Source organism: Hypanus sabinus, chromosome 28 (assembly GCF_030144855.1).
Source record: "Hypanus sabinus isolate sHypSab1 chromosome 28, sHypSab1.hap1, whole genome shotgun sequence".
NCBI classification, from domain to species: domain Eukaryota; kingdom Metazoa; phylum Chordata; class Chondrichthyes; order Myliobatiformes; family Dasyatidae; genus Hypanus; species Hypanus sabinus.
In genome coordinates this window covers 32,027,966-32,041,318 of record NC_082733.1, presented here as the reverse complement: position 1 = coordinate 32,041,318, position 13,353 = coordinate 32,027,966, and the positions used below count along the sequence as shown (strand labels likewise).

The 13,353-nt window shown below is 43.4% G+C and overlaps 1 protein-coding gene across 1 annotated transcript; it reads left to right on the top strand.

Moving 5' to 3' along the window:
- Positions 1 to 2,362: 2,362 nt before the first annotated feature.
- On the top strand, positions 2,363 to 4,712 carry LOC132382352 (UDP-glucuronosyltransferase 2A1-like). The gene has a single exon (XM_059952474.1). The coding sequence runs from the start codon at positions 2,363 to 2,365 to the stop codon at positions 3,962 to 3,964; it is 1,602 nt and encodes a 533-aa protein (XP_059808457.1). The 3' UTR covers positions 3,965 to 4,712.
- Positions 4,713 to 13,353: the final 8,641 nt, after the last annotated feature.

Genomic DNA, 13,353 nt, shown 5'->3' with positions numbered 1-13,353 from the left:
ACAAAGGGTCTCTCTTGCAGGAGGTGCGGGGCGGATCACAAAGGAAGAGGGTATGAGCGAGGGATACCCGCTGGTTTCCAGGTTCTGGATGAAGGAATCATGAGCCTCTCCAAAGACACAGGAAATCGCTTTTTACCCTCTGAAATGATTGGCATGGACTACGGCAGTTGAAGGAGGTGTGTGCTAACAACTTTCCGAGAACAATTAGTGATCGGCATCGCCTACTTGGCACGAATACACGCCCTGTGATTCAGGTAGCCCTAACCGATATAAACCACGACGAGGCAGTTTCGATATCTTTACACTCGGTTTCTGGTGATTCTGTAAAATCCGGTCCGTGTGAAAATTCTTGAACTTCGCTGCGTCCTGCCTGATCGCTATCTCCAGGACCAGACTTCCTCGGACGCTCAATATCGGCTTAAAAAGTAAGTGAAAAGTTACATTTAATTGACAAAAAGTATAGAAACTTTAAAGTACAAGTAATCTTACAGACGCAATTTATAATCTGGTCTGAAGCTGTGTGCCTAGTTCTCGCAAAGTGAACATACTTAGAAGCAGCATCGGGGGAAAGGCTGGTTCACCGATGAATATTCGACTCCCTCTTATCCTCTCCTTCGCTTAATAGCGTGGGGATTAAGTTGTTATAGCTGTTAAAAACTGAAAATAATGTTTGAGATGAATATTAATTGTCCCGGTGAGCGGCGCTGTTCCGTTTACAGAATCCAAAGTTGTAAAAGATGTAGACACGGATAGAATTTAGTTTCCTTCTCCGGGATTCAGAGAGTGTTGGGAGAGTTGAAACACCAGTAAATTAAAACTCACAATTACCTACTGGTGTAAAGATGTTTTTACTGGTTACAATTTGACAAAGTAACAGATTCTTGCACCTGTCAGATGACAAAAAGCAGGAAGCTTGGATGAACATAAATCCAAAAGATTTGGCCAGTGTCAGTGTCTCCAAATGTACAGCAAAGGTACAGTTTACCAGATCACGTGTAATTAACTGGAATCTAAGAGTAAACAGACTCTCAGTGGCAACTTTATTAAGTACCGTTGTGGTGTGAGGTTATCTGAGTTACTGTCGGCTTTTGGTCAGGTTGCTTGACCCACAGAGTCCACACTGGCTCCCAAAAGAAAACCACATTGGTCCCATTTTCTCCTTTCCTTATCTCCCCAATGTTCTCTCATACATTTTGTCTTCCAACCCCTCCACCCCACTTGTCCATCGCCAGGGAAATTTACATTGGACAACAAACTACCACAGATCTCTGAGGAAACTGCAACAGCAAATGTAACGGGGGAGGGTATGTTTTCTGTGTAGTATAAGCATTCCCCCTTTGACCATAGTGTGGAGCTCTGGGTGTGTCAATTGCTACCCACCTCCCAACAAAGTGCGGGTGGATACTGAGTGGCATTGCAGTTAGAACAACACTATTGCAGCCCAGGGGATTGGAGGTAGAAGATCACTCTCAGTGTGCTCTCTAAGGAATTTGTACCTACCCAACCACCACCCCCACCCCCATAGAACGATTGCGATTCCTCCATATCCTCTGGTTTCCCCCTACATTCCAAAGACATGCTGTTTAATAGATTAATTGGTTATTGTAAATTGTCCTGTGATTAACCTCGGTTTAAATTGAAGTTTGTCGGTGGTGCTGCTCAGGACCTATTCTATATTGAACTGTATCTCCCAAAAAAAATAAACTGACCATATTGTAAAATGCCACTAAAATATATAAAAGGCAATTAAGACTCGGAGGCAGGGAGATTTATCCACATCAAATTCATGCGTGTTAAGACTTTGGATTACCTTACAGAAGCAATCATGAAGAAATATGTAAAACATTTAAACATTTCAAATTAAGTGTATGATAAAATGTAAACTAATTTCTTCTGGAGCCATTCTCCTCCATTGTAAAGCACAAAGTTGATCTTCCATTCCAGGTTTATGTTGGCATAGACTCAACAGGCAGATTCCTCAGCACTAGCTGAATGTGCCCAAGCAAGCTTCTCCTTCATAGATGGAATAAGAGATTGTGGGAGAAACTTAAGGACTTCTGGGTCCATGGAATTGGGAAGAGAAGTTGGGGTATTGGTCAGAAGAGGCCCATAGAATCCATGCTGGCTCGCAAAAGAACCATAAGTTCAAAATGGAAGTGCAACATTTACTGATCAGTTTTGGCCTAATATTTGATAAGCTATTGTTGAATGTAACATACGAGGTGTGATTGATAAGTTCGTGGCCTAAGGTAGAAGGAGTCAATTTTAGAAAACCTAGCACATTTAATTGAATAACAAATTGATGTCTTGTTAACAGTATTTCTTTTCCATTCTCGAGCAGGTTTTGGATATTCGTCTTAATATGGAAGGTTCTGGATGGAAAAGCCGAGCACTTGTCCCATTTCTCTTTGGTATTATCATCAGTTTGCTTTGTCCCATCAATCAGTCAGCTAATGTATTAGTTGTACCTGTCGATGGAAGTCATTGGATCAACATGAGAATTCTCTTGGAGGAACTGAAACCTCGTGGACACAACTTCACGGTGATTTATATTGAGAAAAGTTGGTACATCAATGAAAGGCCCAACCTATATCAATCTATCGTAATTCCAATGAAAAACATTGAAGTAAAGGATATAGTTGGTATAATTCTTCAAAAAGCACTTCAGCTTGGGAAGGATGGCTGGAGCTTCAGTGACAATATTGAGTTCCAGTCTGAAGTTCTACAGTTTATGCGGAACTGTCAGAATGTTTTCCATTTTATTATCAGTGAAATATTTCAAAACAAAACATTACTAAGCCAACTTGAAAAGGCAAACTTTGACCTGGTGCTTTCAGACCCTTTTTTTGTTACTGGATCAATGCTTGCTTATTATTTAAAACTTCCTTTGGTGTATAATGTTCGATGGTTAGAATCTGGTGAGGCTCACTTCTTGTTTGTCCCATCCCCCCTTTCTTATGTCCCAATCTTAGGCTCAAACCTAACAGACAAAATGTCCTTTCTTCAAAGAACACAAAACTTCATCCAACATCTAATCTTTCAATCCATTGTAGAACTTACCATTTATCCCAAATACAATGAGCTCTGTCATCGATATTTGGGTCCAGACACAGATATCAAGACAATTCTGCTGAGGGCTGATGTGTGGCTGATGAGAGTCGATTTTGTACTTGAATTCCCAAGACCCACCATGCCAAATATTGTCTACATTGGAGGCTTCCAGTGTAAACCAGCCCAACCACTAGCGGCAGAGTTTGAAGAGTTTGTTCAAAGCTCAGGAAAGCATGGACTTATAGTGATGTCATTAGGATCTTTTATCCATTCCTTGCCAAAGCAGATTACAATGGAAATAGCTGAGGCATTTGCTCAAGTACCCCAGAAGGTGATTTGGAGATATGATGGAGAAATCCCTCCCAATGTAGGTAATAATACACTACTGAGAAAATGGATCCCTCAGAACGACCTTCTGGGACACCCCAACACACGAGTCTTCATTTCGCACGGTGGTACCAATGGTATTTACGAGGCCATCTACCACGGGGTGCCAGTGATTGGCATGCCTCTAATTTTTGATCAGTTTGACAATTTACTTCGACTTGAATCCCGAGGTGCAGCAAAGGTGCTTAATGTTGCAACCATGCACTCCACAAATCTATTGCAGGCACTTCATGAGGTGATAAATGGCACATTTTACCGGGACAACATGAAGAAACTCTCTACCCTCCACCGGGACCAACCACAGTCGCCAATGGAGCGAGCCGTTTTCTGGATTGAGTACGTTGCCCGACACAAAGGAGCAGGACATTTGCGTTCTGAATCCTACCGACTGCCCTGGTATGTTTACTATTGTGTGGATGTGATGATCTTACTGTTGTCCATGTTACTCATGGCAATAGTGCTGGTGGTTGTAGCACTGAAGAGACTTTGTCACATTGCATGGAAGAAAAAGCAAAAGAATGAATAAGGTTTCTCTCATTTGTGTTGGAAGATGGTGTTTTAAATTTTTTCCACTTCATGAAATAGGATTTTCTTGTTTTCAATACATGAAGCCTCCTTTTCAGATATTGTAAATGTAGCAAACCTCTTAAAAATTAGTGAAATGTATCAGTGGATTTAAATCTTTTGTACAAAGATATGAACAGGAACAAAATACAAATACCTAAATCAAATCAAACAGGAAAACTCATGTTTATGTATGATTATTTAAAATATGATATACTAACCTGTGATTCATATACTACCATAAAAAACATGGAATTCTGTGCCTGAAAGACTACTCTCCAAACTATTCTGTCATGTCTCCACCAATTGACAAATGGTAAGAGGTCACATTGCTGTCCCTTTACAATTCGTCATAGCTGCCCATTCCAGGTCTTCGTCACCATTGTTGTAGGCCATGATTTAACAGGCAAAAATGTCCCTCTTTGGTTGTTTGAGCTAGTTTGCAATATTTCCTCATCAAATGCATATGCACCTGGAATCACTCCGCTCAGCACATCATTTTTGGTAACTTCGCCATTTACACAGGAGGCACATCTTTCCCTACCCCCACCCCCCCAATCTCACGCTCCCTACACTTTCTCTTTGTGACTCTCTTCTTTACCTATTCCTCCCCACTGGTTTGTCTATCTGAAGCTGATGAATGAGTAATGGAGTTTTCTTCATCACATAACTAAATGAAGTATCTTCCAACTACACTTTCTGGTCAATAACCCCGGGCATTATTATGCAAGTATCTGACTGAAGCTCTGATAAAGGAGAATTAATTACAGATAGATATATACAATGTTGGAGCTGAGTACAATTTCATAAGCACAAGAGATTCAGCTGGAATTCCAGAGTAATATTCACAAATGCTGGCAGAACTCAGCAGGTCAGACAGCCTCGATACTAACAAAAGAACATTACACCATTTTGAGGTGAGGCCCTTCATCAGCACTGTTGATCCTTTTTGACTGTTTATTCATTTCCATTGATGCTGCCTGACCTGCTGAGTTCCTCCAGTATTTTGTGTGTGTTATCCTATCAGACCGAGTTAGGGAATTGGAGCAGGAGCTGGATGAACTACGGATCATTCAGGAGGTAGAGGCAGAGATAGATAAGAGTTATCAGCAGGTAGTCACACCAAAAAGACAGGAGATAGGCAAATGGGTGACAGTCATGAGAGGCAGGTGAAGCAGACAGAGAGAGCAGAGCACCCGTGTGGCAGTTCCCATTAAGAATAAGTATACTGTTTTGGATACTGTTGGTGGTGATGACCTACATTGAACAAGTTGCAGTGGTCCTGTCTCTGGCACTGAGGTTGGACCCTTGACTGGGAAGGGGAGGAGGGAAGAGAAGAGAGCGGTAGTGATAAAGGATTCTGTAGTCAGGGGGGCAGATAGGAGATTTTGTGGAGAAGATCGGGAGTCTCCGATTGTATGTTGCCTCCCTGGTGCCGGGGTCCGGGACATCTCAGATCGGGTGCAGGTTATTCTCGAGAGGGAGGGCAAGACCCCAGATGTTTTGGTCCATGTAGGGACCAACGACGTGGGTAAGATGAGTGAAGGGGCCCTGCCTAGTGAGTTCAGGGTGTTAGGTGCAAAGTTGAAGGGCAGGACCTCCAGGGTAACAATCTCAGGATTGCCACCTGTGTCATGTGCGAGTGAGGCAAGGAACAGAAGGATTATACAGATTAATATGTGGCTGAGAGGATGGTGCAGGAGGGAGGGCTTCAGGTTTTTAGATATTTGGGCTTTGTTCCAGGGAAGGTGGGATCTGTTCCGACGGGACGGTTTACACTTGAACTTGAGCGGTACTAACATTCTTGCAGGGAAGTTTGGTGGTGCTTCTTGGGGGGCGGGGGGTGTGTAAACTAGAATTGCGGGGGCGGGGATCCAGAATGCGAGAGAGGATAGCGAGATGAAGAATAAAGGACAGGTGAGGACTACATGGTTCCGGAATATTAAGTGTGTAGTAGAGAAAGGTGAGGCGGAACAAGTGATGAGGAGGACACATGTACAGAGGGATGGTCTGACGGAACATGGAGTTAAATGTGCAGAAATAATAAGTAAATTTAGGAAGGACAACAAAATTCAAGGAGCGTGTAGCCCGATGGGAGTTCAGGGAGCTGGGTTAAGCACAATAGGCAGCGATTCATACAGAGAGAGGAGAAATAGGCTAAAAATTCTATATCTGAATGCACGAAGTGTCAGAAATAAGGCGGATGAGCTTGAAGCCCAGGTGCTAATGGGTAACTCTGATGTTGTTGGGATAATGGAGTCATGGCTGCAGGGAGATCAGACCTGGGAAATGAATGTACAAGTGTATACGTGCTATTGTAGGGACAAAAATGTGGACAGAGGGGGTGGGGTGGCCCTGTTGGTGAGGAATGAGATTCAGTCCTTTGCGGGGGGTGGGGGGGACATAAGATCAGGAGAAGTGGAGTCTGTGTAGACAGAACTGAGGAACAGTAAGGGCAAAAGGACCCTAATGGGTGTTGTCTACAGGCCACCAAAAAGTAGCATGGATATTGGGTGCAAGTTGAATAGGGAGTTAACATTGGCATGTGGCAAAGGTAATGTCGCAGTAGTTATGGGGGATTTCAACATGCAGGTGAACTGGGAGAATCAGGTTGGTGCTGGACCACAGGATAGGGAGTTTGTAAAGTGCCTACGGGATGCATTCTTGGAACAGCTTGTACGAGAGCCGACCAGGGACAGGGCTATTCTGGATTTAGTGTTGTGTAATGAACAGGATTTGATAAGCGATCTTGAAGTAAAGGAGCCATTAGGAGGTAGTGACCATAATATGATTAGTTTTTATCTGCAATTTGAGAAGGATAAGGGCGGATCGGAGATGTCAGTGTTGCAGTTCAACAAAGGAGACTATGGAGTCATGAGGGAGGAGCTGGCCAAAATTAACTGAAAAGACAGCAGAAAAAGACAGTGGAACAGCAATGGCAAGTATTCTTGGGAATAATGCACAAGCTGCAAAATCCGTTCATCCCCCAGAGAAGGAAGGATTCAAAGGGGGGAAAGGGGCCACAGTGGTTGACAAAGGAAATCAGAGATTGCATAGCATTAAAAAAAAAGTAAGTATGACAGAGCTAAGGTGAGTGGGAGGACAGATGATTGGGAAGTTTTTAAGGAACACCAGAAATTTACGAAAAAGGCAATACGGGGAGAAAAAATGAGGTACGAACGCAAGCTAGCCAGGAATATAAAGGAGGATAGCAAAAGCTTTTTTAGGTATGTGAAGAGAAACAAGATAGTTAAGAACAATGTTGAGCCCTTGAAGAATGAATTCGGTGAAATTGTTATGGAAAACAGAGAAATGGTAGAAGAATTTAATAAGTACTTTAGCTCTGTCTTCACTAGGGAAGACACAAGCAATCTCCCAGATGTATGGATGGGCTAAGGACATAGGGTAACAGAGCAAATGAAAGAGATTGACATTAGGAGGGAAACAGTGATGAGTCGACTGATGGGACTGAAGGCTGACAAACCCCTGGTCCAGATGGTCTGCGTCCTAGGGTACTAAAGGAGGTGGCTCTGGAAATTGCGGATACATTGGGATTCAGGGTCAGTTCCTGAGGATTGGAGAATGGCTAATGTTATCCCACTTTTTAAGAAAGGAGGGAGGGAGAAGACGGAGAACTATCGTCCTGTCAGCCTAACATCAGTAGTGGGGAAGATGCTAGAGTCCATTATTAAAGATGAAATAGTGGCATATCTAGATAGCAGTGATAGGATTGGGCCGAGCCAGCATGGATTTACCAAGGGCAAATCATGCTTGACTAATCTATTGGAGTTTTTCAAGTATGTAACCAGGAAGTTAGACAAGGGAGATCCAGTGGATGTAGTGTACCTCCATTTTCAGAAGGCATTTGATAAGGTCCCACATAGGAGATTGGTGGGTAAAATCAGAGCCCATGGCACTGGGGGGAAGATATTGACACGGATAGAAAACTGGTTGGCAGATAGAAAGGAAAGCGTAACGGTGAATGGGTGTTTCTCGGAATGGCAGGTGGTGACTAGTGGGGTGCCACAGGGCTTGGAATTGGGACCACAGCTGCTTACCATTTACATCAACGATTTAAATGAAGGAATTGAGAATAACATTAGCAAGTTTGCTGATGATACTAAGCTGGGTGGCAGTGTGACGTGTGATGAGGATGTTAGGAGAATTCAGGGTGACTTGGATAGGCTGAGTGAGTGAGCAGATACTTGGCAGATGACATTTAATGTGAATAAGTGTGAGGTTATGCACTTTGGGAGTAAGAACAGGAAGGCAGATCATTATCTGAACGGTGTAGAGTTTGGTAAGGAAGAAATACAAAGAGATCTAGGAGTCCTTGTTCATCAGTCACTGAAGGTGAATGAGCAAGTGCAGCAGGCAGTGAAGAAGGCTAATGGAATGGCCTTTATTACAAAGGGAACTGAGTACAAGAGCAAGGAAATCATTTTGCATTTGTACAGGGCCCTGGTAAGACGATACCTGGAGTATTGTGTACAGTTTTGGTCTCCAGGGTTAAGGAAGGACATCCTGGCTATAGAGGAAGTGCAGCGTAGATTCACAAGGTTAATTACTGCGATGTCCAGACTGTCTTATGTAGAGAGGTTAGCGAGACTGGGCTTGTACACGCTGGAATTAAGGAGATTGAGAGGGGATCTGATTGCAACATATAAGATTATTAAGGGATTGGACAAGACAGAGGCAGGAAATATGTTCCAGATGCTGGGAGAGTCCAGTACCAGAGGGCATGGTTTGAGAATAAGGGGTAGTTCATTTAGGACAGAGTTAAGGAAAAACTTCTTCTCCCAGAGAGTTGTGGGGGTCTGGAATGCACTGCCTCCGAAGGCAGTGGAGGCCAATTCTCTGGATGCTTTCAAGAAGGAGCTAGATAGGTATCTTATGGATAGAGGAATGAAGGGATATGGGGACAAGGCAGGAACCGGGTATTGATAGTAGATGATCAGCCATGATCTCAGAATGGCGGTGCAGGCTCGAAGGGCCGAATGGTCTACTTCCGCACCTATTGTCTATTGTGTTGCTAAGCAGGAATTGCTACATTTCTCAGATTGGTTGATCATGTGATGTGCAGTCACTTCTTACATCACTCATGTTGGAATGTTTCTTCGACGTCTAAGCATCAGGTTCCATTACACTGCTGTGACACCCATGTTATGCCACTGATGATGTACAAACATTACTTTTGTTTTTAAAATAATTACAACAATTTGAGTTCTGTTAATAAAGTAATATTCCTTTGCCATATTCCATGTAATGTCACTGATTATGTATAAAAATGTACTTAAAAAAATTTAAATAGTTACTACATAATTAATTGATTTATATTTATATTCTATATAAATAAATATATATTCCTTTGAAACTTTTCTGATTTTAGTGCCTGGCCAATTAATTCTATTCTATTCTAGTGGTAGCTTGGTCCAAAATATATTTGCTGATGCAGCATAGGTCAACTTTCAATGTCAAGGGTATCTTTGGTGCTGTTTGTCACGAGTAACATACCCAACTATTAGATTTCATCTTTCAGAAATGTATATACATATATCATCTGCACATATATGGGCAGCAATATCCTTAGGATTCACAAGGAATGAGCCACACAGTCCCTCCAGCCTGTTGTTTCATTCAGGTACCATCAATGTTTTGGATGTATTAACCTTTACATACTTGCTCAAAATTCTATCAATCCTCATCAATCAAGTAACGTGCTGAGCAGCTTTTGTGGAGAGAGTTCCAAATGCCCTGAGTTTGTGACATGCAAAGTGCGTGCACCTGAACTCCCCACTACACTTGTATTAATGTTGTATCTCTACTCCATTGCAATATCAAGATTCAATTGATTACAAGCCTAGACAATGCAAATTCTCTTCATATTTTATCCTATCACCCCTTAAATGTTGTTGTATTCACTCCAAACTGTGATGCCTTAAAATGTGTTCAGATTGGAGCTTTTATCTGTGTGACACCTAATCGATTTTTTAATAATTGCATTGTTTTTTGAGTACAATACACTTATAATTGGTTTTTATGCACCTAATAGCTAGTTGGTTAATGACCTCCTGTACCTAGTAAAGTGCCCACTGAGTGCATGTTCATTCTAATCTGCTGCTGTAGCCATCCACTTCAAGGTTCAATGTGTTATGTATTCAGAGATGCTCTTCTGCACATCATCATCGATCGCTCATAGTCGAGTATGATTCTTCTCATGCTGGTATATCTGGTCACTTGTGGGTCTTGGTGCAGTAATTGTGTTTTGTCTTGATGTTAGCTCAAGTCCCAGGAGATTGTATGATCTGGTAAAAGCATCCATTATGTACCGCAGATCCTCCTCAGAGTGAGCAGTGTTGGAGTTGTCATCTGCAGATTGGATTTCCATGATGGAAGTAGTTGACACTTTGCTCTATGCTTCGAACCTGTTAAGGATAAAGAGCACAACCCCCTCATCCTATAGAGAATCTGGACTCCTTGTGGGAGGACTTGGCCTGTGAGGTGAACAATGGTTCCAATGAAAATGACAAGCAGAGTTGGGGGGGGGGGAGGGGGGTGATGCGACCCTGTTTGACCCTAGTCTCAACCTTAAACAGTGCCGTTTCAGAGCTGCTGATGCTGATGAATCTTTCACTCATATCATTGTGTAGGAGCTGCAGGATCTTGAGGTATTTCTCTGACCACCTGACTTTGGACAGAACGTACCTGCCAAAGGGCAGGACGATTTACAGTGCCAAATGCTTTTATAAGGTCTATGATGTCATAAAGGGGGAAATTGGGAATGGACCCATATGCAAGACACAGACACTGAACTACCAGGAACAGGGCTAGGTGCGAGAAGGAAGCAAGGAAAAGTGAGGAAGAAAGGAAACTGGATATGACAGAGGCCCCGGACGAGATGAGGATTCCGGGCCTGGGCTAGGACTTGACGAGGATAGCAGAACCAAGACATGAAACTGGGAACTAGGAGCCTGGGTTTGGACTCCGAGCCAGAGACTGGACAAGGACACAGAACCTGGGTATTGACTCGTGCTCAGACTCCAGAACCAGATGAGGACAAGACGTGGCTACAGGACGAGGAGAGGCACAGGGCTGGATGTTAGACTCCTGGACAGGAGAAGGGAACCCCAGCACAGGGCGAGGGAATCCCAGCACCGGGCTGGGCAAGGCACTTTGACAAGACGAGAACACAGACCCCTGGTCTAGGGAGAACAGGAACGCAGAACACAGAGCCTGGGTTAAAGGGGAACAGGAACACAAAACACAGAGCCTTGGTTGAGGGAGAACAGGAACGCAGAACACAGAGCCTTGGTTGAGGTAGAACTGGAACGCAGAACACAGAGCCTTGGTTGAGGGAGAACAGGAACGCAGAACACAGAGCCTTGGTTGAGGGAGAACAGGAACGCAGAACACAGAGCCTGGGTTGGGGGAGAACAGCAACGCAGAACACAGAGCCTGGGTTGAGGAAGAACAGCAACGCAGAACACAGGGCCTGGGTTAAAGGGGAACAGGATCGCAGCACACAGAGCCTGGGTTGAGGAAGAACAGCATCGCAGAACACAGAGTCGAGGGAGAGACAGGAACATGGAACATTGAGCCAGGACCCCTCCTTGTATGCAGGACATAGGGCCAGGACTCATTACAGAGAACGCTGAACACGACAAGACAGTTCCCAATGCTACGTAGTGGCAAAACGGCCGGACCTACCTAGCAACGGCGTGGACACAGACAGACAGTTCCAAACAGGGCAAGGCTCCAGGTAGAGGCAAGGCGATGCCCCAGACACAGGTTGCGTGAGCCGGAATGGGGCTTCAAGGATCGCACCATGACATATGTAGGCCAAATAAAGTGGAACACTTTGTTCCTGGGCTTTCTCCTGCAAATGAAGTGCTATAAAAATCATATCAAATGTTCCTCTGTCTGGAAGGAAGCCACACTACAACCCAGGCAGACGATTTTCTGCCAGTGGAGAAAGCCGGTCACATGAAATAAAGAAGCAGTAGTTAACTGAGAGGGCCCAAGAAATACAACAGCTCACTGACTCTGGTGATATCAGGAGTTCCTATTTTGCTATCAAGGCAGCGTATGAATCAAACCATCATGGCCTAAATCCCCTTCGCTCCAAAGGTGGGCAAAAGGAAAATGATGCCATCAATTCTCAATGGAAGCAAGACTTTCAGGAGGTACCATATCATAACACCACAGTTGACATTGAAGTATTCAATCATCTCCACCACAACCCATGAAGTAGGACATGAGTAAAACACCAAGTACTTTCTGCACAACACTTTGAATATATGGTTATTTGAGTTTTTGTCTCCCCCTGTCAGCTTAAACCAGTCTGGCCATTCACCACTAACCTCACATATTAACAAGACATGTTCTTTTTTGTTTTTCACACTATTTTCTAGTCTTGTGTGTGAAAATTCTAGGAGATCAGCAGTCTGTGAGGTTATCAAACCACCCCATCTGGCACCAACAAATAATCCAATGTTAGAGTTATTTTGATCACATTTCTTTGCCATTCTGATGTTTGGTCTGAACAACAACTGAACCTCTTAACCATGCTTTTATGCATTAAGTTGCTGCCACATTATTAGCTAATTGGAGATTTCCATATACTAGCAGTTGTACAAATGTACTCTGTAAAGTTGCCACTGAGCGTTGTGTCTTAAATACAGAAAAAAAGATGCAGATTGCCCTGGGGAACCGTGTGAAATCAAAATTTAGCGTGCGGTTTTGAGGTTCTGCTCAGAATGAAGGAGTAGCCACGGGTCAGGTTCAGGCAATTGGGATCAAATGAATCCTGGAAGGAGTGTGGGGTTTGCAGGAGTCTACTCAAGATGGGAGTGAGGAAGGGAAAAATAGGGAGCATGAGATAGATGCGGCAGAGAAGATGAAGGAAAATCCAAGAGATTTATAATGGTATTAAGGGTTTAAAATGGTAACTGGAAAGAAATTAGGGCTCCTTAAAGACCAAAGTGGACATCCTTGTAGCGAATCACAGAGGATGTGTAAGGTTCTCAAGGAGTGTTTCTGTTCAGTTTTTAACCTTAAGGGAAATAAGATTCTGTCTTTGTTTAATGCGCAGGTCTTGGGGATCATCTAAATGACAACAGTTCTTACCCTATGCAACGCTCGAGTTAAGAACCTGTTTTGTACTATATCCACTGCTATGCGTTTATGCTTTAAGCAGCTTTTCTGCAAATGCTGTGTGTTGTTAACCTTCGTAGACTAGAGTTTTGGATGTGGCGGAAGTAAGGAGCCATTTGCTCAGCCTGTGAATGTTGCGTCAGTTAGTTGGGCTTGTTTTGGTAACGTGCTGTAACATTCATTCCAGTTGGAGGTCAT

Bases quoted from the DNA above. Each gene is read 5' to 3' on its own strand.
- LOC132382352 (XM_059952474.1), top strand. From the start codon at position 2,363: ATGGAAGGTTCTGGATGGAAAAGCCGAGCACTTGTCCCATTTCTCTTT.